General features: G+C 43.0%; 1 protein-coding gene across 1 annotated transcript in view; it reads right to left on the reverse strand.

Moving 5' to 3' along the window:
- Positions 1–25783, reverse strand: part of ELAPOR2 (endosome-lysosome associated apoptosis and autophagy regulator family member 2) — a 101167-nt gene that overhangs the window by 12956 nt on the left and 62428 nt on the right. Inside the window, exons 3-16 of the mRNA XM_071734061.1 lie at positions 21992–22187; positions 21236–21383; positions 19742–19828; positions 17384–17489; positions 16593–16745; positions 15440–15528; positions 10188–10368; positions 9302–9430; positions 8298–8388; positions 7101–7203; positions 5805–5942; positions 5272–5535; positions 4212–4385; positions 2590–2779 (exon numbers count right to left, since the gene is read on the reverse strand). Of these exons, the coding sequence (XP_071590162.1) occupies positions 2590–2779; positions 4212–4385; positions 5272–5535; positions 5805–5942; positions 7101–7203; positions 8298–8388; positions 9302–9430; positions 10188–10368; positions 15440–15528; positions 16593–16745; positions 17384–17489; positions 19742–19828; positions 21236–21383; positions 21992–22187 (2049 nt within the window). The remainder of the gene's footprint in view (positions 1–2589; positions 2780–4211; positions 4386–5271; positions 5536–5804; positions 5943–7100; positions 7204–8297; positions 8389–9301; positions 9431–10187; positions 10369–15439; positions 15529–16592; positions 16746–17383; positions 17490–19741; positions 19829–21235; positions 21384–21991; positions 22188–25783) is intronic.

A 25783-nucleotide genomic window follows, 5' to 3' on the forward strand; every position in this document is an offset into this window, starting at 1 on the left:
TGGAAGATGACAGTACCTATCTTCAACAAAAGCAACAAAAGAACATGCCCATCCAATAGGCAGTATTGTAGAGATGATAGCTAAAAGTGCAGTTTTTCAAAAATAAGACAACTAGAAGCAAAACCAAGCTTGAAAAAAAAATCATTCTTTGGATGATAATAATTACATGGCAAAAAAGCCCCAGAGATTCTCTCAAGAATGACAACAGCTCTGAACAAAAAGTCCTCCTTGAATCAGAGAAGCAGTAAAAGAGAAATTCAAATAAAAACATTGGCAGAAGCTTAATGGAGGGGGAACAGAGAATTAAATAAAAAAACAAATATGAGTTACAGAAAAATTCTAATGGATGCTAAAGACTTCAGGGAAAAGCCTGTATTTGGCAGCACTAGAAAAATTATAATTTTGGAGCTTTTTCAGAAATACTAGAAATAAAAGTGCATCTTATAGATAAGAAAGGCTAACTTAAACCATTTTAAAATGTAACTACTGTGATGCAGAAAAGGAGCAGAAGAGCATGCTATCTCTTCTCAGTACCTGGAAAAAATCAGGACCATATCCTTGCTTTCCAAGACTGAATATCTAATTCCTTCAGTGGCAGGAGAGGTTATCTACCTGGCATGCACACTTGTAAACTATCACACCCATACCTAACAGTGGCCTTTAATAGAGCTTTTATCATAGGGCAATGTCAGAGAGGTGATGAAGAAGGGATGTGCTGAGCTAAATTATAATGTGGTTAACATGATGAGGCAAAATAATAGAAATGGTAAGTGGAAGATGGGGTTAGGTTAATGTGTAGATACATAATGAGTGACAGTAACATGAATTTATGGAGAACAGCTCTTGATGAACAGAACTGATTTAATTCCTCTAGTGTTGATGAATTTGTTCAAGAAAATTACACCAATTTACCAAGAATTTCACTGATTACCCCATGAGATTCTAGTTTTAAAAGTTAGCAGTGTAATATCAATTAAGAGCATACTCTGGAATAAAAATTATTCAGCTAACTAATTATAACATTATCTGGCCATGGGAAATTGACATCAAGTGTGGTATCCTTCCAGCCTTCTCTAGGCACTGACATTGGAGTACCAAAATGCAAGATTATCATCAGGGATCAGCAAGTCACTATATAGTCCCTGTTGGTAAAGTCTATAGATGAGACAAAGACTAAGAGGAACAGGAATAAAATATAGAGCAATTTGGTTCACTTGGTGAGCTGGTCCCAACCTGACTAAACATATTTCAGTACACAGACATGCATCAAGGGATGAAGGCCAGAAGAAAGAGAGTTTTTTCCTTGGAAACTATAACTCTGAAAAAGATTTGGAGTGAATATCAAATCCAAGAAGCCACCATGAAATCCCATGAGTCTGGAGAAAGAAGGACTCCAGGATTCCATCCTTGCATGTAAATACATATACAGAAGTTATTTTTATTGCCACGACCATTAATTCAATACTTGAATACTATTCCATTCTGATGACCATGCTATACTAAATATAATAGCAAGCTACAGAGGCTGCAGAAAGAGCCTTAGAAATTATTCAGATACTTAGAAAAATATATGATAGCAAGAGATTTAGAAGAACTTGGTTTACTTAGTTTATCCACAGAGCAGAATGGGGAGGGTGTGATGATTCCAGCACATAAACATTTCTCTGAGGAGAAAAATCTGGGTGTGAACTGGAGAAAGAATGACAAGAAGCGAGAGCTGAAAACTGAAGCCAGGCAAAACCAAACAGGAAAGAAGTATGCTTTAAAACAAAATACAGAGACAGTGTTTAATGAGTAGAAAAAAATACCAATGACTGTGGCAAAGCTTTTCTTTCTGGCAGCCTTAAAAGTCCAGTTGAATGCTCTTCCCAAGACATGCTTTTGTCAAACAAGAGTTTCTGGGCTCAGCGCCAAGGTGAAAGTACAAACACTCAGTGCCTGTAATGGATAGGTGAGCAGACTAAATGATTTCATTGTCCAGTCTGGCCTCAGACTCTGGGAACTTCTGAGCTGGAGCAATGCAAAACTTAATGATGTGCACAGCCCCATGCTGCCCTAAGTCTCTTCCTTCCTCACCTAATTATGTGCTAGCACCAGCTTCTTCTTCTGAAATTGTCTGAGCAGGGACTTGGCATGGGCAGAAACACTTGGACTAAGTCGACTAGAGTGATTGGTCTTGCCCTGCATGAGGTGAGTAGGAAACATGAAAGAAAACCAGTGCTTTTTAATTACATTCTCTACATTTTTGTGCTGAAATTCTATGCACCCTGAGACCAAACATGGTCCAAACATGAGGAAGACCAAACATGGGGAAGAGTGCGTAATGTGGGCATGCAAAAAAAATGGGGTGAGCCCTTAGTCTTCTCTTCCAGCCATCAGCTGTACTGAAACAGCAGCAAAAAGCAATGCAAAAAGCAAAAAGCATTCACATCTTCTCCACAGCTCAGAAGCAAAGTGGGACTGAATCTTGGACTGCCCCTTCACTCTTCTCTCCAAGTAATCCAGCACTGCTGAGCTGAGAAGGATGTACAGCCCTAAATACATCCATGCACATCCATGAAAACAACACCCAGAAGACAAACCATGTACCTAAGAACCTGTCAGCCAGGCTGTTGGACTGCAGAGCCAGGGCTGTTCGGAAACCCTTGCTGTCAGATGGGATGATGGTGGACTGGCAGACAAAAGCTCCCACAAAGTTGGAAAAATCTTCCGATTCTGCAACCATGTCCTTCAGAGTAATATCTGTGATATTGTCAATGCAAATAGCCATCTTCTTCCCCTGTGGACAGTCAGGAAAAAACAGGGAAGCTGTTGGTTGTTGATAAGACATGAAAAAGTCAGGAAAAGGAGAGATTGCAAATTTCCTGATTGAAAACTGGATGACTTTCATTTCTGCACCTTGGAAACAACCATGCCATTCTGAAAGCTCAAATTGAAACCTTGTATAGACCCAGAAATATGATGTCAATTCTGATATGTGTCTTATCAGAAATGTGTGCTACGAAGTACTCTTCTTTGTTTATCTTGACAGCACAGTGTTTATTGACAGAGCATAACAACATGGCTTGCAAAAGAAAACCATATTTCCCTTGCCTTTAACTAATATACCGTAGAATACCTCTTTATTTGGGATTTAATACAGGTAAAACACTTTCAAAGCACAAATACATGAAATCCCTAAACAGATACACAAGGTTGCACTAATACCCCATGTCAAGACCAGTGCTAGAACCTCAGAATAACAGCAATGAAAGACAAATCACCAGACTGTGTTGACCTGCCAAAATGCCAAGCTCTCAGGACCTAATCAGATGGTTGGTAGTACTGTAGTACCATTGTAATAATTAGGGAAAATGAAGACCAGATCCACAGGGGAGTGAACACAGCTGTACCTTTTTGGATCCAGTTGTCAGCAGCTCTAATCCAGGTGGTATTTAAACACACATTTAAGCTTAGAAGTACCCAAAACACTGTAAAGAAGTGTGACTACTCGTTTGTGTCTACTCATGCAAACCCTTTGAAACAAGGGAAGGAGACTTCAGAACTTTACAGGGATGAACATCCATATAAACTACACACATTGGCCTTCATGAGACAATACACACCATTGGTACTGCTCCAAAATTTCAGTTTATGTATGTGACAACATTCTCTGGTACAATCCAAGCCTCAGACAGAAAAATGTTAACTCTGAGGCAGAGACTGCATTCACGGACAAAACACATTTTTCCACCACTTTAAAAGGCTGTAGTCAGAAACAGCAGTGGGCACCTTGGTCACTGCAGAGGGGAGGGTGACCAGGGGCTCTGCTGACAGCAATACTTCCAGCCAAGTCAAGAGGGAAATTAATGGAAAGAAGTTAGCAACTTGAAAACTCAAGCTCTTCCCTTGAGTTCCTCAGTGGAAGCACAAAAAGATCAGGGTTATGATCCAAGTGTCCTGAAGACACAAGAACTAAGAAAAGGTAAGGATGTGACTGGATTTTTCTTCTAAGCATTACTTATGCCTAACACACTGTCATCTCTGCTCTGAAAAATCACTTGGCTGCTCAAAAGCCCTCTTGCTTTTCCCAGAGGAAAGTGTTTGCCCAGTGTCAGTGAGAGATCAGTTGTAGGGGAGTCCCCATCCTGTCTCAGTGTAATCCCACAGAGCATCAATACAGGCAGCAAATTGGTTGATCCCCCCCAATCCTCAGCACCAGTTCTGCTCACCTCATTCCCACACAGACTGATGTTAAAGAAGTGGAAGAACTTGGTCCCTCGGGAGGTGAAGCTGGGTCCACTCATCAATGATCCCACCTGGCTGAGGTTGCTAAAATCATAATTCAGGCTCTGGTTATCCTTGATGTATGACACCAGGCAGTCACTGAAGCAGGCAGAGTGGTCCTTCAGAGAAGGAGAGGCATCCATTAAAGAGCAGTTATGGACCACCAGAAAACCAGTTAAAGCATGCAAGTGCAGACCAGGAAAGTTCTTTGTTAAGGAGCAAGAACTTTGTCCTGTTCCTGTAAATCAGCTTTCCCTTGGGAGAATTCCCATTCATGTTTCTGTCCCTTGGAATCAAATACCAGGACTTTAATGCTCCCTAAGCCTGGTCTTTCTGCTGCATTAGCCAAGAAAATGCAGACTTTCTTGCTTTGATTTGTTGTGGGGCTTTTAGGATCCCAGTGTCCCAGCTCAAAGCCCTGTTGACAGACCAGAACATGTCCTCAGTTACACTTGAACCGTGCAAAGGAAACACAAGGAACAGAGAGGATACAAACCCAGATGGAGAAAGGCAGAATGTGAACACGTTGGAGCAGTTCTCCAAGTCCCCATGCAGCTCCTTGACAAAGGATGCTGCACATGGTAAAAGTTTATCTAGCCTTAAGGGCAACTTGGGAAAAGAGGAATTTGTTACAGGATTCTAAAGGCATAGAAACATCATCCAGCTGAGGAAGTCTCCAAGTTTAAAACAGCAAGAGCCTGGGACAGTTTCATTGGACATAATGTATATGTTTTCCCTGTTCTTACACTGTGCCCAGTACAGCACAATGAAAGAAATGGACCTTTCTTTTTAGTGGGCAGGATCATTTTTTATCTTCTTATTGCATATTTACATGCAGACACTAGACTAAGGATGTATTTCAAAGAGTGGAATTGTTGGTTTATACTCCAGTGTTCACAAGGAGCACACCTGTAGGAAAGCACTAAAACTGCCCCTTCCAGCGCTTATTTCCCGAAAAACCCCAATAAACTCTGCCCACCCTTCAGAGACACTTCGTTTCTGTACCTGGGTGCTCTTGCTGCCAGGTCCACATGGGATGCAGGCTTCCCTGCCATAGACCTGGTGGATGGACAGGAAGGTGTTGGCTGGGCACTCCTTGCACTGGCTGCTCTCCTTCTCGATGTAATGTCCTGCTGGGCAGGGCACACAGGATGAGCCAGACTGCTCAGAGCCCAACGCACAGGCCCGGCAAGAAGAGGCAACTCCATCCACTGCATTGCTCACTGTGATGGAGTAGATCTTTGCCATGTCATTGATGAACTGTCTGCTCTGAAACAACAGCAGAGGAAACCACCTGGGTGCCATTGTGCCATTGCACGTGGACACCAATCACGGCACCGTGCACCAGGGCATTGATCCAGGGATCAACTGATGCATTCTCCTGTCTGCCAAAATGGATGATTTATCCAAAGCTGCCCAACCAGGGACACTATAAGGTGACAGTCACCCTTTGCAAGAAGCCTCTGAGCTTCAAGGGAGGGCAATGATTGCCCAAGGAAAGCTGTGCTGTGAAGTCCTGTATGTAAAGAAGTACTTACATCTTGGCCCTCGTTTATCCTCTGAAAGGCCCAGGTGAACGTGAAGGAAGCGTTTTTAGAGATTATATGAGTGTAGGATTGTTTTTCTTTACTCCTTTCCCATGATTCCACCACATTGGTATTTTTTCGATTAATATCCTATAAAATGGGCATAAATTTTTTTTTTAAAAATGAGCAGGGTGGACATACTGCACTAAACACTAGTGTTTTTTAATATAACTATTAATATATGGAAAGAACCTTATAATTTAATTTAACATTTAATAAAGAAGAGCAAACATATTAATTCTACCCTCCATCACAGCCAATTTTTAAATTGCTCTAGTTCACAAAACAGTTAAGTTCAAAGTTCTATAGCAGATTATATACATTATGAGAACAGATATATGACAGTGGTTCTTTAAGATCTGAAATTCTGGTTTTGTATAAAGGATGTGGATACCAGAGCACAGAGAAGAATAATTTCTGCCACCTTCAGATACCAACTTTGTTGGTGTCTCCAATAAAACAGAGCTGAGGCAAATAAAAGCATCAAAGTTTACACAAGAAAAACTTGTTCAATTTATGTGACCGTTTCTTATTCTCCATCAGCTGTAAATGTTCCAGTGAAAGACTGAAACAGACTCCTACAGATTCTTTTAAATAAACGTTAATTTCCAATTAATCCTCTTCAAATTCAGAGCAAATTCCTTTAAAGTATAACTAAATATAAATTTAAAAGAATGGACCAGGTTCCCTCTGCAATGGCATAGGCAAAGGAGCTACTGCATACCCAGTTACTTTCCTCAGCTGATGAACTTTCAATAAGCAGATAAGGAAAGTAAAAATCATGTCCCTTCACTTTCCCCAACAGATGTCCTTCTGCTTCCCTATCAATTCTTCACATCACTGATGGGATCAACAATAAATAATTAAATTTTCTGTTTCCCATCCCTCTGCCCCGTAACTTGACTTGTGACTCTAATAAAACTTCTGGAAGCTAACTCAGCTGCATGACAGACACTGAGAATTTTATCAGTTGGTTCAAGAGGTGAAAATTTGCCTCTTTGGTGTTCAGTGATTTTTTAAAAATAAACAGACAACCAAAAATAGTCCACAATTCACATGGTGGAGGAATTTGGGTGGGTTATCCATTAAATCCTTCCTGCAAGGGCACGACAGATATTAAACTAATGTCACATGTAATCTTAGTCATATTAAACCAAATACAACTAATGATGCCTAGGCAGAGGTATTTAAGTGATATAGGCAATACCAGGCTCAGTCCTCAGTCACGTAGCGAGAAGTCTCACTTACTGCCATGAAGTACAGCACACAATCTGCTGAACAGATGGTCTCAAAAATAAAAGTAATCCGTCCTAGTTCTGACCCAGTTGCTCCTGTCACTGATGTCGGAGGTCTGTTTAACAGAGAAGGAATGAAATATTTACAGGGTGCCCTCCAGACACGCAGCTGTCAATCCTTCAAATCACTTCTCATGCAGCGGAGCAGCCGTCAAAATCCCGTCACATAAAACCTGCACTTGCAGAACTGCAGAGGCCAGGTTTGCACACAACAAGAGTATTTTTTTAAGTGTCTGACTTCTTTATGGTACAGTTCCCTCCCTACAACCACCCCCAAAATTTGACAGTACTGGTAGGTGACACTGCTTAAGCACATTACATGCTTTAAGTGACTTACACCAAGGTAATTGCATCTACTCTCCACTGGTGGGAGATGCCTCCAGGAGTTTCATACAAACCACAAGTATTCAGGGTGCTCTCTTGCCAAGTACTAAACAGTAAACTGCAAAACTTTTCCACAGATGTTTCTTGCTTCTCCTTTATTTTCATTGCTGTTTGCCAAATTCATAGAACAAAAATCAGGGTTTGTTCTCACTGGGTATAAGAAGCCACAACCCACCACAGCTGAGACACAGCACAAGGAGGGTAAGATTCATTTTGCCATGCTTACTTGTCTCAATATTTGGCACCTGGTCTGAGGTAGAAGAGTAAGCTCATTCTTTTAACAAAGAAGAGGCACAAGCACCTCAAGCAGATAATTTCTCCTGTCTGAGGGTCCAGGAGAGGTGGGATGTCCTGTTCTCCTGCTTCTCTCTGATGGCTCCAGGGGAAGAACAGGCCAGCCAAAGGCACAACGCAAAATAATGTGGGGTTCTGTCAAACATCCTCAGGGCAGACACCAGTATACAACTGGTTACTTTGGGATAATGTAGACACATGGGGAAAGGAATATCTTTTCTCAGTTTCCAGACAGAGAACTGACTGTTATCTCAGACTGGAGCAAAAACTTCTGAAAACCAAGGGCTTACAAAATCATCTGCTGCCACAGACTGACTGGGGACACAGGAAGAAAATCCAAATTTTCACTTGTCTCTTATTCGTTACATCACTAGACTTCAGAAAGGAAAACAGTTCATCCCAGGGATAATGTGAAATAGGTGTAAGATGCAAAGATAAATGAGAAATAGGGAAAAAAAATCCTCTTCCTTACTTAAATCCAGGGATGTGCAGATTCAAGATAAGATAGTCATTGTCAGAGCCTCCTGCCCCACTCTGGATGTGATCACCAGCTACCTCCCAACCTTCACAGGAGAAAAAAAAAAAAAAAAAAAAAAAAAGACACAATTCAATAAATGGGTGGCTTCTGTGTCCTGTGGGAAAACATAAACTTCTACATTACCACACTAGTTTAAGCAATTCATTACTTTAGTACATATTTAAAGATATCTGTTCTAACCTACACAGCAGGCTGACAGTTCTTTTGACTGAAAAATTTTAGTAATTGTATTAGCCACTGATTTTATTGCAAATGTCTCCCTGAAATCAGGAAAGCAATTGAAATTCCCTGACCTGTGCTGTGCTGCTCCAGAGATATGATCTATTTGATCTCTTCCAGCCTTAAAACAGATGAATCAAGGAATCTATGTGTTAAATGTTAAGCATATATATCAATGCCCCTCTGCTTAACACACATAATTCAAAGCTTGAGTTACATTAGCCTGACAGGGTGGATGAATGTAGTGAGGAAAATCTCTCAGGGAAGGCTGGATGTGAGAGCAGTCCCAAGCAGGACCAATCTCACCTGTGAGCTGAGACTGCTCTCTGCTGCCATCTCAGCACTTGTGCAGAGAGAAAGCTCTCACTGCTAAATGAAGAAAGATCAGAGATTTTAATTACGTTTCCCAAAAGAGTTAAGTGTGACCTCAAGGGGCATAGTTATCACAGAACATGAAAGGGGATTTCATGAAAGACTTCATGCAGGCTGCAGCTCCTGCCCTCTTCTGCTATACGAGAGATTTTTTTATTTCTTCTTTGTGATAGTGTGACATTGCTTCCTACAGGAAATTTCAAGCCTGGTGCAATTAAAGAAAAGGAGGGAAACTCTGTTATGACTCACATAGCAAAGAGCACATTCATTTTCACAAATGCTCCACTACAACAGTGATCAGCACAGAAGAAAGACAGGGGGGTTACAACACAGGGATTTTGGCTCACCATTCATCCCATCACACTTTGAGTTGCCAACATTAAAGCAAGATGTCTTCATGTTGCCTGGCAGGATGTTCCACCACTTGTATTCAAACCCCAGAGCTGGCTCAGTCCCAGCAGGGCAAGCTTTGCACTCTACAGAGTGAGAAGGCAGGAAAGGAAATCACATCTCAAACACACAAATCACACATCTCAAATCACATCTCTTTAAAGAACATAGAAATTACCATTTTACTCTGTGGGGCAAGTAATGAACAAAGAAAACAATTTTTTTTCTTTATAATTAAACAGCCATAGACTTATCAGGACCAGAAGAGAGGAAACATGACTAGCATTTTATACATTGCAGATCATAACCTCACAATAAGTAATCTGCAACTGATCCCTCAAGCTCCACTTCCTTTATAATCTCTTCAGCTGAAGGTTTGATCATACTGGTACAGGAGTTCCTACACAGTGCTGAAGGTGGCCACTGGACCAGTGTGTCTCAGAATCAACAAGACAGACCTCAGGCTACATGATGTTGTCCGTGCACTCATCTGACAGTGCTTAAAATGAGGAATTCTTCATAGGGAAGAATTTGGCATGGACAGGCAAATGGGTGAGGAGGAATTACTGACAGTGAAAGTTCTGATTGCCTTCTCAGAATCCCTTAAAATAACCTTCAGGATGTTTATAGCAGCCAAGAATGCATCCAAAACACAGCAAGACAACTTAGAGCCCTTGTAAGAGGGGACCTCACAGAGAAAACAAATATCCCACTCTCCAAATTATTTAATAAGTATTTTATGCAAAATGAACTCTGGTTTATAATGATATGTTATTAAACTAAGACACAGGCAAGCAGAGAACTGCTTCTGGGGATACAAGCAGTATTTTTGTGGACTCCTACCCTGTGTCCCATCTGAAAATGTGCCTGGTGGGCAAGGAGTACAGGAAGAGGAGGCATTGTTGTAAAAGCCAGGATTGCAGGGTGGACAATCCTTCTTCTCTCCAGAAGGAGGTAGAGTCAATGCATGGGGGAGATCCTCTCTGCAGATCTTGGGTTCAATCCATTTGTACATGATCTGAGTCTGCAAGGAGAAGACACTGAGCTCACATGGTGTGTTAGGAAGCTTTAGGATGAGATCCACTAGTCAAGTTTTCCCTTGTAAATAAAATTAGGGTCTTCACAGTGTTTTAGGCCCAAACCAGACCTTGCAGATCCAGGACAGAAAAAGCAGAGAAGAGAAAAAGAAGTGACTGCATTCACAGATGATTCCAAGATTTCAAGCCTTAAGAGTAAAGCAAAAAACAATTAATAATGTTCATTCCTATTTATCTACTGGATTTTCCCATTAAAATGTTTCCGATGAATATCAGACAGATAATTCCAACAACTGCATAACCAATCTCTGCATTTTAACAATTATAACCCAAAACATAGCTTTTCTACTACAAAATTCCTCTATCAGGAAGACATCTGTTAGCAGAGAACATCACAAGTTCTGCATTTTCTCCATACTGATTTGTTCTTTCCAAAGTCCTCAGTTTCTCTCCAGCCATTTTCATCACTTGAGTAAAAGCTAAAAACACACAGGAACTCTTCCAGCCCTTCTCCAGTCCTTCTACATTACAACAGCAGAAGACCATGAATGCTAACACAAGTCAGTCCTTTGCATTACTATATATAAAGGTATCACCTCTCTGACATTATATTTCTTTGACAAGACACAAGTCTTCTTACTCCAGGAAAAAGCTTAGGTGAGATGTATCACCCATGGGGTTGGATTTCAAATTTCATCTGTCTTTGGGTCTGTTCCTCAAAGGGTCTAATAAAGACAAAAATTAGTTTAGTTCCAGAACTGAAAAACCCAACTGGCAAGACTTTGATTTGGCCATAGCTCCTCCTCTGGCCAGAGGCAAAGGTACAGAGTTTGACAGGGCAGATTTCACCTTACTATTTCGTTTTAGGGCCCCAAGCACGTGCCCCTGCCATCCCAGGCATTGAGCTGGCCAGCTTTGAACCTGGTTTTTTGAACAAAAAAAAAATGGAAGAAGCTTAATTTCATGCTCAGGGCTTAGCATGAAAGCTCTGAAAGAAACAATTCAGCTTAAGCTCTCACTCTCTGGCTTTGTCTGCACCATACTGCAGCCATTCCTCTGCCTGGTCAAGTAGCCTGGTTGATCCCAACTGACCCATAGAGCTGACATCCCAGCTTGACGTTGCACCTGCCTCATCCCTACAGAATTGTCTGGCAACCTCAGCTGAATCTGGTCATGGCAGTCAGGTCTGCTCTGCTCACTTTGCTCAGGTGCTCCTGCTGTCAGTGGCATCTGCCTTGGCCTGTCCTACTGTCACACTTGGCTCCTGGCTCCTTCTTCCCATCAGTTTGCCCTTGATGCTCCTGAACACTTAAATGATTTTCTAGAGTATTGCTACAGGAATGCTTCTGACGCATCAGGGTGCACAGTATTTAAAATAAAAAGGATCAGAAGCAGGTAAAGTGGTTGCCCAGACAGGCTGTACACACTAAGGTAATCCTACTGCCCCTGAGCAGAGAGAAAAGGGGCAGAGAGTGCCCATAGACATGCCAGGGTAGAGTTTTTGGGGCTGAAGCAATCAGCCTGGGACATTTAAAGCAATATAGATGGGTGAAAAGTCAATAGGGGTCCAGTGCCTAAGTCTCCTGAAGCCCCTTATTCATATGGAGTGGGGACAGCAGGAGGGGGACAACAATCTCATGTTCAAGTGAAAAACCTGGCTGAATTTATCAAGCCATGGACCACCAGGCCTTTAGGTTGGTGCTGTACATCACTCAGGAGGAATTTAGGAATATAGTTAGGTTGTGTAGAAAGAAAATTAGAGACAAAGGCACAACTTGAACTGAATCTCGCCACCTCTGTGAAGGATAACAAAAAGTCCTACAGATACATCAATGGCAAAAGGAGGGGCAAGGAAAACATCCATTCTTTACTGGACATGGGCGGGAATATAGTTGTCAAAGATGAAGAAAAGGCTGAGGTATTTAACACCTTCTTTGCCTCAGTTTTCAACAGTAAGACAGGTTATCCTGAGGATAGCTGGCTTCTGGAGCTTATAGAAGGTGACAAGAATCTAAACAGCCCCCCTGTAATCCAGAAGGAAACAGTCAGTGACCTATTGAACTGCTTGGATCCCCACAAGTCTATAGGACCAGATGGGATCCACCCAAGGGTGATGAGAGAGCTGGCAGAAGAGCTCGCCAAGCCTCTCTCTATCATCTACCAACAGTCCTGGCTCACTGGGGACATCCCAGATGATTGGAAGTTGGCGAATGTCACGCCAATCCACAAAAAGGGCCGGAAGGAGAACCCGGAAAACTACAGGCCTGTCAGCCTGACCTCAGTGCCTGGCAGGGTTATGGAACAGATCATCCTCAGTGCAATCACACAGCACCTGCAGGATGGGCAAGGGATTAGACCCAGCCAGCACGGGTTTAGGAAGGGCAGGTCCTGTCTGACCAACCTGATCTCCTTTTATGATCGGGTGACCCGCCTGGTGGATGAGGGGAAGGCTGTGGATGTGGTCTACCTGGACTTCAGCAAGGCCTTTGACACTGTCTCCCACAGCATTCTCCTGAAAAAGCTGTCAGCCCACAGCTTGGACAAGCGTACTCTGCACTGGGTTAGGAATTGGCTGGAGGGCCGGGCCCAGAGAGTGGTGCTGAACGGTGCTGCATCCAGTTGGTGGCCGGTCACCAGTGGTGCCCCCCAGGGATCAGTGTTGGGACCAGTTCAATTTAATATCTTTATTGACGATTTAGATGAGGGGATTGAGTCCATCATCAGCAAGTTTGCAGCTGACACTAAGCTGGGGGGAAGTGTCGATTCGCTGGAAGGCAGGAGGGCTCTGCAGAGGGACCTGGACAGACTGGAGAGTTGGGCTGATTCCAACGGGATGAGGTTCAACAAGGCCAGTGCCGGGTCCTGCACTTTGGCCACAACAACCCCATGGGGAGCTCCAGGCTGGGCACAGAGTGGTTGGAGAGCAGCCAGGCAGAGAGGGACCTGGGAGTCTGGATTGACAGGAAGCTGAACATGAGCCAACAGTGTGCCCAGGTGGCCAAGAAGGCCAATGGCATCCTGGTCTGTATCAGGAACAGTGTGGCCAGCAGGTCCAAGGAAGTGATTCTGCCCCTGTACTCAGCGCTAGTGAAGCCACACCTCGAGTCCTGTGTCCAGTTCTGGGCCCCTCAGTTCAGGAAGGATATCAAGGTGCTGGAGCAGGTCCAAAGGAGGGCAACTGGGCTGGTGAAGGGACTCGAGCACAGATCCTATGAGGAGAGGCTGAGGGAGCTGGGGGTATTCAGCCTGGAGAAGAGGAGGCTCAGGGGAGACCTCATCACTCTCTACAACTCCCTCAAAGGAGGTTGTAGCCAGGTGGGGGTTGGTCTCTTTTCCCAGGCAACTCTCAGCAAGACAAGAGGGCACAGTTTCAAGTTGTGCCAGGGGAGGTTTAGGTTGGACATTAGAAAGAATTTCTTTACCGAGAAGGTGATCAGACATTGGAATGGGCTGCCCAGGGAAGTAGTGGATTCTCCATCCCTGGAGATATTTAAAAAGAGACTGGATGTGGCACTCAGTGCCATGGGCTGGGAACTGCAGCAGCAGTGGATCAAGGGTTGGACTTGATGATCTCTGAGGTCCCTTCCAACCCAGCCAATTCTATGATTCTATGATTCTATGACTGTTCACCTGAAGGTGGGCTGCAGAGTCAGTCCCTCTTCCTCGACTGCTTCATGTGGAGAGATGGATGGAAAATAGGTCAAACCTGGACCAATTTCCAGAGATGCAGAGCACTAAGTGGTGAAAGCAGTGCTGAGCACCCAGCCATTAACTGTGCACCTATCACTCATGCTGTTGTTTCAAGTGGAAGATGAAGGGTGTCTGCAGAAAGACCCTCTTTGTATTTTGATGATGTCCATCAATGAAGACAAAGGAAGAAAGAAAAGAGTCAACAGTGAGAGCTTATTTAATGCCAGAGAGCCTTGAATTGAAGGAGCAATGACAGGACAAGCCACAGGAGGCTGCACCTGGGGCTGTAGCTGTTAACACTGCTGTTAATTCCTGGAGTCCCTATAGGAAGTTAACAGAGTAAGAATCACTGACAAAAGCAGGCTGTCCCTGCTGGGGCTAAACTCAGTGATGCTCTGGTATTAAAGAAAACACACTCTCAGCTGCATTTGGAAATGGCTGTCTAGGAGACTCAAAATACTCCACCCTGCCAGCAAATATTAGGCTGGCAACCTGCAAGTGCTATGGATTTTGACCACTTGCTATCCCATCTGTACCTAAGAAATATGAGAATTGACAGGAAAAAGATAAAACAGGCCTGATCACATCTCCAAACCTTTGTGGGCTCCAATGCCCAGTAAATACAAGTTTCTTCTCCAAATCCCACCAAAATCCCTATACAATTGTTGGAACAAAGGGCAGGAGATCTCCAAAACCATGGTGTTCCACCAGCAAGTCCTTATATGAGAGATCCAGTGGACCTAAGATCTGTAGGTGAAACGACCTACTGAGAGCCCAAGTGTTTTGAGGCATCCCATGAGGCAAGCCCATGATTAGCAGCTGAGCTCTACTACTGCACATGAGCACTCCCAAGCTATGTGTATACTGTGATTTCAAGAGATCATGGACTTTTGACACCATACATGTCCAGCCAAACACTTTTCCACCTGCAATATATGTGGTCCTGTGCCCTGGGAACACCTGAGTCAAGCCTCACCATAGCTGGGACAGGGCAAGTTCTCACAAGCCAAAAGTATTCCAGTAAAGACTGCTAACGACTAAAGGATAGGATTTATTCTGGGACAGAACTTCAGCTTGTGGACCAAGCCTGTTTTTTTATGAGCATGGAGGTAGCACCGGTGACCCAGTCAGACCAATGACAAGTGCTTGGACCTCAGCATTTCTCAGTAACAGATGCATGACAAACAGATTCTTCCAGACAGAGAAGTGTCAGAGATAAAGGACAAGCCCAGAAAGCCTCAGAGAGAGTCATCACTGAGAGGAAATCTGGGAAAGCAACTGGGAGACTCCTAGGAGCCAGACCTTGTTTTCAAATCAAGAGATCACTGTAAGCTTAATGATCTCAAAAACACTATGTTTTCTACTTACTTTTCCTTCTTTATCACATGGGGTATGGATCTGGAAAAAGTCTTTGTTTGTGCATGGTGGACGTTCTATGCACGCACTGGATCCCTCTTCTAATAAAAAAAAAGTTAGGGAACAGGATGTTAAATTATAAAACAGTCACATTGCAACTATACAACCTTAAACAACAATAACAACCTTGAATCTGGAGATTGAAGAGAGTCAGCAGAAAAATACAAAACTAAGAATGAAAATCAAACTGTTAATGAAGTCTACATTAATCTTTGCCTGAACTGAAGGGTGAGGAACAGGGAAAATACCAGCTATGCTTGTACTGTCACACTGAAAGTCATTGATTCAGAAGAACCAGGGAGTCACCCAAACACTCACCCCATCTCTCCACTAATTTGTGTAGTTTGCCAAGCATGAAAATATGTTCTTACTTGATAAGGAACAAAACCACTCTAACTCAATAGAAACTTCCCTACAGAACTGGCCCATTTTTTCCTCTGGATATTTTTGCAAAATTCCAGTTCCTGCCATGTGCCCAGGCACAAGTCCCCAACCATTTGCCATAATCTGTGATAGCAGGTCCTGACTGGTAGCTGATTCTTTTAAAACTCTTAAAGTGACAAGGAAGAAAACTGAAGGCATTTTGACAATGAAGAATGGATTTTGCCCATATTATTGGATGACCAAAGGCTCACCACAGCTGGGAATGCAGAGAACTTTGAGGACCAGAGTTCGAAACTACACCACCACACCTCCCAACTACACAGGAGGTGGGGACTGGCCAGGAGAGGATTTGGAATGGAGATTCCTGGACACATGAGAAATCTGAAGGCAGTGAGGAAGCCAATTGAGGTCACTGACAACCAAACACACAAATCACCACAAGAGGGCACCGCACGACTATTGCCAAGCTGCAGAACTGGTCCCTGCTTGGTCAGAAAGCTCTCCATCCCTTCACGTTAGTTTTAGATCATCTTAGCCAAGACCACTTTTGGCCCCTTATGTAAACACATGCTCTCTGCAGCTTTTGGTTACCCTCATCTTCAATTTCCCTTTCCAACTGGAGACTAAACTTCATTGGTGGATAAAAGCCTTATCCCATCTGCACACAGAAAAACATCACTCAGACTCTCGTGGTTTTGCTTAACCCATTTGGTTTATGTACCTGCATAGTATATTTCTTCTTTACACTTGGTGCACTCTTTGGCTCCTTTCTCAGAATAAGTATTTCGTGGACACACCTGACACCCAGATGAGCCTGGTTTGTCACTGAAGGTACCAGGTTTGCATGCAAAGCATTCAGATGTGTATGCAACCCCTGTAAGGTAAAACACAGGTAAAGCACTGCCATGGAGAGAGGTATGCTCCCCAACTACTGCCCTTCTGCCCATAGAGAAAGGTAAGACAGCTGAGTAACACAGCTTAAAGATCAGAGACTTTCATCACTTCACAAAAAAGGCTTTTTTGACTTTATTTAGGTCTTTGATCTTTGCTTCTCCACGTAAGTGTGGCCCATGTAGGAACCTTACATGACACTCCAAGCTTGCTTGCACTTAGAATAGGACAAAAAGAGAAATCCTACATTAATTAAATTATTTAAATATCACTGTTATGATATATATATATCCATTTACCACTTTTGAATGGCTTACCAATAAGCATGGTCTTTACCCCATTAAAGACTGTTCCTTGAAGACAACCTGCTTACTCATTTTTCTGTCTATTTGCTAAGCCTGTCTTCTCCAGTAGATGGCATTATTTACTAGCTAAACTAATTTTTCAGATTTTTTTTCCTTGTCTAAAGTCTTGTTCTTTTCTGTTTCTACACTTTGAAGGAGGAGACAGGGCACAAGGGGACTAAAAAAGCCACTTTGGTGCTGTAAGCCCACCACTAGAAATAGCACTTGGCAAGCACTGCATCACAGAGATAAGACCAAAAAGGCAAATATCACTTACCTTCAATTGTGATGTTTTTCACCAGAACTGGTTTTACTACTTTGGACCCCATGAGAATCCCAGTTGTTCTCCAGTATAATATATTGCTACCTGTTTTCAGAGTTACCTGCAACAATATGCATGACAGTTACCTCACCAGTTACATCCCTTCACCAAGACATTGTTTATTTCTTACTTCCATTACTCAGATTTCTTGCATTCTAGCAGCAACCCTGGCTTTTCCTAAGCTGCTGAGTGAATCTAGAAGTAATAGGGAGACAGCTAGTCAGATGCTGTAGAGACATCTCTGAGGAGTATCTAGGTGGGTTTAATAAAAAAGCTGCTCAGCACCCCAGTTTCATGGAAAATCACCAAGAGCTGCTTCTGACCTTGTTGCAAGCAGAAACGGGAAAAATCTGTCCCTGCCTTCATCCAACTACCCCTGGCACTCAGAAGCTTTTATCTCTGGCTCCACGTTCAGATACAGCCAACCAGTTTTTAACGCCTTGAGATACATTTTTATGAAGAAGCCCAACATGACCCAGAGTTCAAAACTCCAAGCTCACTAGCTTGTTTTGTTTTGTTTCAAAGTTTTAAAACCCAATCTCTCTCTGCCTGCATTTACACCCCCAGCAGCAGTCCCACCCCTCCTGCTCACCTGCAGGAGATGAGATGCAGAAAACAACCCAGTTCCCAACTGCTTGGTGAGTTGGGGGCACCATGGCTGGGATGAGGAGCAGGAGGAAGGCAGGACCACTCCTCTCAGCACCAGTGATGCCTTCAACTGCTGCCTTCAACTCACCTGTGCAACTACAGGATTTCTCTACTTACTAAAACCAGCAGATTGACCAAGACCTTGCCTGGCCCAAAAAGATGCACTTTATCTGCTAGCCCAGTACTAGATGCCTACTGCCAATACAGTGATAGCAGCCTGAAGGTGCTATATTTTCACACAAGAAGAAGGATAAACTCTACCAGCATGAGGGTTCAGGATAATGAGACTTACAGCAGTGCTATAAAGGCCACAGTTTTCGTTCACTCTTCGTTGGACAGAGTCCAAAAACTCTGCAAACTGGAGACACAGCATACTGTATTTCCACTCCCCAAATATGTACTATCCAGAGGGGCAGAGGAGGGCTGGGTTAATGCACATAACTGTGGAACTGGGACCATATTGAACTAAATATTATGTTGCATGGTGTAGAAATACCCAACAGCAACTCTGGTGCAACAGAACTGGGATGATGAAAGCAGAGGCTGCAGTAACTGGAAAAGTGGGCTCAGAGAAGTTGCCATGACAGGATTTGCAAAGCAGGCAAAAGCCTTGAAGGGAGCCAGACCAGTGACCTCACCAAGTTCACATGTCTACATTTAGCCAAGCATTCAGGTCACCTTCATAGTCAGAGGAGACACTTGCACATCCTGGACAATGAGCTCAGATGCCACCATCTCCTCTGCAGACACTGCCTACATCTCTCAAATCACTTAAGTGGATGCCCCAGACTCAGATCAACCTCTCATTTTGTGTCACTCACCCCCCCTCACCCAGTTCTCCTGCCTCATGATCCGACTTATCCAGGGCTTGCCCCTGAGCTCACAGACACCACCAACCAGAACTGGCTCAAGAATATGGTTTCTTCTCCAGAAGAACCAGCAGACCATGGGAAAGAGAGTGGGCTGCTGTCTATGCCAATAAAAAGCCTTTTCCATCTGGCATAATGTCACCTGTGCTAGGCCTTTGCTAGCACAGCTCTGAGAATTAGGGTATCTAAGCATCAGCATGAGCAAACTGGTTGACCTAAACATGGGCTGTGCACAAAAAAAATTCAGACAGCTGGGTCACGGGCTGGCCAAAGGGCTGCTGCTCCCAATGGGGACATGCTCACAACAGCACTGCTGGGTCGTCCTGCCAGATTGCTTTTCTACCAGATAAGTCACCATGGAGCAGGAACTGGGTACAGTCCAGTTCTTCCAGCACAAATTTGAGAAGAAAATGCCTGCCCTGCCTGCCTGCACATACACACATTGCCCCCACTGCTCAGCTAAGCAGCAGGGAATAATCTCATGCCCTCAAAAGCAAACTGTTGTAAAAGATTTCAATTACAATCATGCAGAGTGACTGTGGCATGTGGATTTGCATGAAATCTATTTAACTTCATGAAGCACTTGATTCAAAGCCCAGAGAAATCAAAGCAAAGTCTTGCATCTATATAATTCCTTTTGGGATCAGCCCCTTAGAGATCTCAGTGGCTTTGCCCACAATACGTGGGAAGCTGTATTCCTTCAGATGTATTCACAGAATCTTTGCTCTCAGAGGAAAAAATCACAGACATTTATAAATGGAAAAATCTTCTTGAAGGTATTTTTTTTCATACTTACAGTATGAGAGCCCCATTCTCCATTGTCTGTTAGCTTCACCCACTTGTCTGCTGTAGACTCCAACTCTTTGCACTGGTCATTTTGTATCTGTTAATTAAAAACACAAGATCAGTGACCACAATTAGATGCAACTCTCTACCAGACTCAGGTCTGCTGTCTACAAATTTAGAACATCAGCTGCCTTATTTGTGGCAAAAAAACCACACCAAACAACTTCCAAAACCTGCTAACAGGTTAACAAAGCCTCAAATTATCACCGCTGATGCAGATGGAAAAAAAGAATTGGAGAATCTCTCAGCCTTGTCTTCTCACTATCTGGTCAGACTCAGATGCTGATCATCTTGTTGCCTCCTCTATTTCTTGAGCCCACAAAGACCCAATTCACTAAAACTTAGAGGCCATGGGCATCTATGTAGGAGGGGAGGTACTGGCCAAAGCCATTATCAGCTATGTCTCTGGCTCCCTGCCACCTGACCTCACTAGGGATGAGAAATAACTTTATCAGGGAGATTCAACATGCCATGGAAAGTCTGCCATGGGAAGGGCACAAGTATTGTCCCTTGCCCAGGTCCAGAACAGCTCAGCAGCTTTCTCCTCATGAAGAAGGCAAGACAGTCTAATATAAAAGGGAAATGGCTAAATTCTATTGTCTGCACTGTCTGTTAATGAAGTGCAACAGATTGCCCTGATGTAGAGGCAAGAGGGTGCCTCCAGCAGGTTATTTTTGTCTTTCACATCCTTACTAAGGATAAGGAGGCTTCACACTCTTTTTCAAGAAACATTAACAGACACAACAGACACATGAGCTGTGTTTTTCAGGTGAAAACCAGAGTTTACCAGACCAAAGAAAGAGGTAATAACAGAGTAACTAACTCCTGTTTCAGAGCTAATGGCCCCTACCTGCTCCATTTCCCAGGGTGGACCTTCTCAGAACCTAATTCCTACTGAAAGTCATCTGAATTTTTACTCCTAAATCTCTTTGGAGAATTGTCATTTCTGGCTTACTTTTAGGGATCACCATTTTGTCTCTTCTGCTTTACTTTTCATTTTAATTGCTATAACCAAAACTGACCTAAAACTAAAGCTAAGGTTTACACATACTAATGCCTTGGAGCATATCAGGTTCTGGATGCCTGCCTTGTAAGAAGGATTTTTAAACTTTTAAGTCCCTTCAAAGGCATCTCAAGCAAACACTCCTAAACTGGAGCATCTACCACCAACAGTTCTTTGAAAAAGGCTGGACTAACAGGGGCAATCATGACTAGGAAAAATTCTAGTGTGTGGTAGATAGGATCAGTTTAGCCTGACTATTGAAGCTGAAATAAATGCCAAAAAAGCAGCATAAGTGGCAGAAATGAGACTTTTTTTTTTTTTACCTTGTTCAGCTACAGACATATGGGGGATGTAAAGGAAGGAAAAAGCTGTTTCTGATGGTCTTTATCTGGATTGAATTCTTACAATATAAGGTTGGATTCATCATATAAAAGGTCTTACAAAAAATTCAAAGAAGATGTTGTTGTCAATATACTGGTATTCGAAGAAGACAGAACCGGATTTCTTCAGGTGCACAGCATAGATGAGAGAAACTGTACAATCATCCCTGTTGGACTCGATGTAATTCCCTCGAGGTGTCCATGAAGAGCTGATGAACACAAAAAAAAAGCCCCACCTGAGGTCACAGACACTGAGATTTTTTTTTACACCACCATACAAAAGTACTTTATAAAGAACCCAGAATCCCACAAGAGCTCACTGCACTGAGTTTATAACCTTTTTACTGGATTACCATTTCTATTTCATGTACATATATTTTTTATTACAACTATGCATGGGAAAAGTACAGAGTCCAGACTACATAGGAGAGGTTTATTACTCATAGGTTGAACATATTTTAAATTACACTCAAGAAACATGCATCTGCAATCACCATGAGTTTCTAAATAGGTTTTCACAGTACCTTTTAACCACATTTACAATACCATACCATAGCATACCATTAACATGACTCTGGAGCTTTCCAGCTACAAATAAGAGCACCTACAGCGTGGTCTAAGACTAACTAGGTGATGATGATCTTGAGAAGACTGTGATAACAGCAAAAAGATAACTACAAATTTCACTTCCCAGCCATTATTATTTGCCATTAGTAGGGCTGGTTGCCCTCTGGAAAGCTTAGAGAAGTCAGCTTAAGGCTATGTGCTGCTGAGCTGTCTCAGGTTTACCCATCCAGACACAAAGAGAACTCCTTACTTCTTGCAGCTGCTGGCTTTGTTCTCAGCTGAGCCAACAGCTGTGTCCATGAAAGTTGCCACGTTAGAGAATCCTGCTGGCAGCTCATCCCACTCATCAAACTTGATCCCACTGCCCAGCGAGTAGGTCCCTTCTGCACATTTGCTGCACACCTGGTTCTTCATCTCTAAGTACTCACCAGAGGCACAAGAGAAAGCTGGGGAGAGAAGCATTTCCAACATTTGAACAGAGAAATTAACCAAAATTAATTAGTTTTTTTGCATCTTAATAATTAAAAGTGAACTGTCACTAAAGGGAATCAAACAGGAATGTCCCAGCCCTTGGAACACAAGGTCTGACCTATCAACTTTAGCTGCAAAATTGAAACATTCACCAATGTCTGGTTTTTTCCACTGTGGCACTGAAACCAGATTTCAGATGACAGCTCCTGATTTACAACTTGTCTTCAACAGCAAAACAAGATTTTAGAAACAAAACGTTTACACACAAACTGTGTCCAAAAGCAGTCTGTGAAAATGAGGGCTTGTAGTACAGTTCTCTTCACTCATCCTCAGCCACCTGTTGCACCTTGATCTCAAAATCACCAGAGAGCCAGAGCATCTGAGCCAGAGCAGACTCATCTCACCCACCTGTATGGTAGCTGTGGTATAACACTACAAACCTCATCTCTATTTAGTTGCAGACCTAATCCAAAATTCTCTCCACATTTCTCCTCCTGTGGGCTGCCTGCAGAGCCTGAACATCTTGCCTGATAGACCAGGTAGGTGGTCTTGGAAAAACTCACCAGTGGACCTGTGTCTTGCAAATGGTAATCTTTGACTGGGGTGACATTACCATGATGAGAAAATAGACACTGGCTGCACCTTAAATGTGTAAGTATGTTATTAATTAATTAATTAATCCTGCTTTTTTTTTTTCTTTTTGAATGGAAAAAGGACCATCCTGAATGGTGCAGAGAGGGGGGGGAAGAAGGAGGGGAAAGAAGGGGGGAAAAAAAAAGCAAGCTCTCTCATGACATATTCTAGTCCTTTAAGTTTCCACATTTCTTTTAAGAAAATTAAACAGCAAGAACTGGAGAGCTCTGCTTAACCACACATTCCAGATTTGTGAATTTCAAATAAGGAGTCAGTAACTGCACACAATTTGCTGCTATAGTGAAGATGCAGAAGGCAGCAGACTTTTCCATTGCAGTGAGGTTGAGTGGAGATTATTGCTTTAATGGAACTAATGCCTTTTAACTCCTTGCAACCTGATCTTTATAGAGAAAAAAGGAATGTAAGAGATCAGAAAGGCTGCTATGCAGGACACTGCCAAGCATCAAGAGAAATGAACATCTTATTTAGATGGGGAATTTCCTTCTTTCCCTTTTCTAAGAATCTTATTTCAAAGACAGCAGCATTTCCCATCAAAACACATATGCTGGCAAGCAAACTATCTCTGAGCAGGCCAGCTGCTTGCCAGCTTCAATTTGGGGCTGAACTAATGGCAGCATGATCCACTTTTAACATTGGAACAGATGCATTGCTGGTTCCAGGCAGCTGGGCGTGGCTGGAAGGGGATGGGGAGGAAACAAGAGGTGTTAGGAGCACAGAGACAGTCTCCTCTCCTAATGTTGCACAACTTGCTCTTCCATAGTACCACAGAATTGGTTTGGTTTGGAAGAACATTTAAGGTCACCAAGTCCAATAGTTACCTCAGCAGTGCCAAAGGTACCTTTTTCCATCAAGCAGGAAGACCAAAAGCCAAGCTAAACCCTCTTTAATCTAAGCAGCATCAATTCAGGACTCTGTCCATGCCAGGCTGTGGCCATGCCCAGAGGGACCCTGAAGATCCTGGCCCATGTAAAGGGCAGTAGGCACTTGCCCAGGGGTGAGCAGGGCACAGAGAGATGATCTATCCCAGGACACAGACATTTTGTCTTATGGCTGCTCCATCCAACACACAGCTGAGCATGGATCCAGCCCTGCCCAGTGACTGCCAGGCTACAGAAACAGTTGACATTATTGCAGAACTGCTGTGTTTGTAGGGGTGACACATGCAACCTGCTGCCAATGGAAAGGATAACACCACCAGATAGGAGGCTGATGTGCAATGTGAAGCTTCAAGAATCTAAACCATATACTTTTTTTTGCCCTCCACCAAGCCCTCCCTCCCTCTTGCTTCAGACTCCAGAGGGAAAATTTTTCTCTTTGCTTAGAGGCAGCCTTCATGAGCATCACCTATCCCTAACATCAGAGCCCATAGTTAATTTTCAGAGAAAACACCTATATCAAATAGCTTCTTACATGCCCACCCTGTTTCAGAAAATAGAACTGAGGCTGCTAAATCATGTAGGCACTACTAATCATGTTTGGACATCACTATTCCCTCTCATTCTGCAGCTGCAAACTTTCATATTACACCCTTGAAGTATCAGTTTTCATGCTACACACCAATTTACATTGTGAAGATTGAATTTGACCTTCTTTTTTTTGTAAAAAAACTATGAAATGCATTAAAGTTTCACCATTTGCCCATCATGGGCATTTCTTCAACTGGGACAACATTTTCATAGGCAGTTAGGAACACCGTGGTGCTGGATACACTGATGCCTTCAGCTTCTCCAGAAAAAACAATGCAATTATTGATGATTTGCAGCTGCAGCTTTCTTAAAATAAATACAGAGAAAAGAAAATGTTGTGGTTTCTACAATCGACCACCAGACTTGGTCACAAAAGATGCTGTTAAGTGCTGCTAGACACTGCAACAGGCAGCCAACACATCCATGCAAACATTCAACAAAGATGACACTGAATTTGCTTCATAAAAAATCAACAAGAGTGGCAGTACTAACACCCTCAGAAACCATTGTATAAGTCTTGTCAAACAGACCTCATTTCATTCTTTAAAAGGATTACAAGTGGCTTGATAAAGGTGACTGAGTGGATGTAATAGACTTAGGGTTTCTAATACAGTTAACTTAGTTATGCATGTCATTCTGATGAAGAAGGTAGTGCCACACAATCCCAGTAAAGCACATCTTAAAGGGATTAAGAACTGCCTGAGTAACAGATCTCAGACAGGGCAGTCAGTGGGAAACCAGCACTGAGCAGGTAGGAAAGGGGCAGCTCTGCCTGCCCCAGGACCAAGTTTCATGGCTGTTCACAGTTTTATCAAGGATCTGAAGGCAAACTGAAAAGTTATTAAAACCAGCAGGAGAGACTGACAGAGTGATAAACCCTAAAGTAACACAAACAATTCTGTTCTGTTGGACACTCTGAGCCCACTCAAAGTCTGCAGAAAGAAGAAACATATCCCAGAGGGCAGAAAGCCTGACAGGTCAGAGTAGAGCCACTATTCATCAGGAGCTTCCACTGTCAAGAAGTGCAAAAAGGTGTTAATGAGATCTGAGGATATCTTAAGAGGGGGAGGTAGAGATGTGTAGGATGAAACCTGTGTATTACAGGCAAGAGGATCGTACTAATACTGAATATAGTTGTGATTTGCCATTTTTAAGAGGTCAAGGCAAAACAAATGGGGGTAACGTCTTGCAGTGAGAGATCTGAAGTGCTTGGTCTATTTAGGTTATCCAAAAGAGACTGAGAGTCAACTTGATTAATATATAAGCATCTTCAGAATCCCACTGGGCTCTAATCAAGCAGAGAACTGCATAAGAAGAACTACTTTCTGGAAGATGAGCCCAGACAAGTTCAAACTGGAAATAATGCATACATTTTAAATAGGAAGAATGACTGACTACAGGTCATGGCATATGATGGACCCCTTTTCTCTCAAGTGCTTCAATACCATAAC

This window comes from Heliangelus exortis, chromosome 1, assembly GCF_036169615.1.
Source record: "Heliangelus exortis chromosome 1, bHelExo1.hap1, whole genome shotgun sequence".
NCBI lineage: Eukaryota > Metazoa > Chordata > Aves > Apodiformes > Trochilidae > Heliangelus > Heliangelus exortis.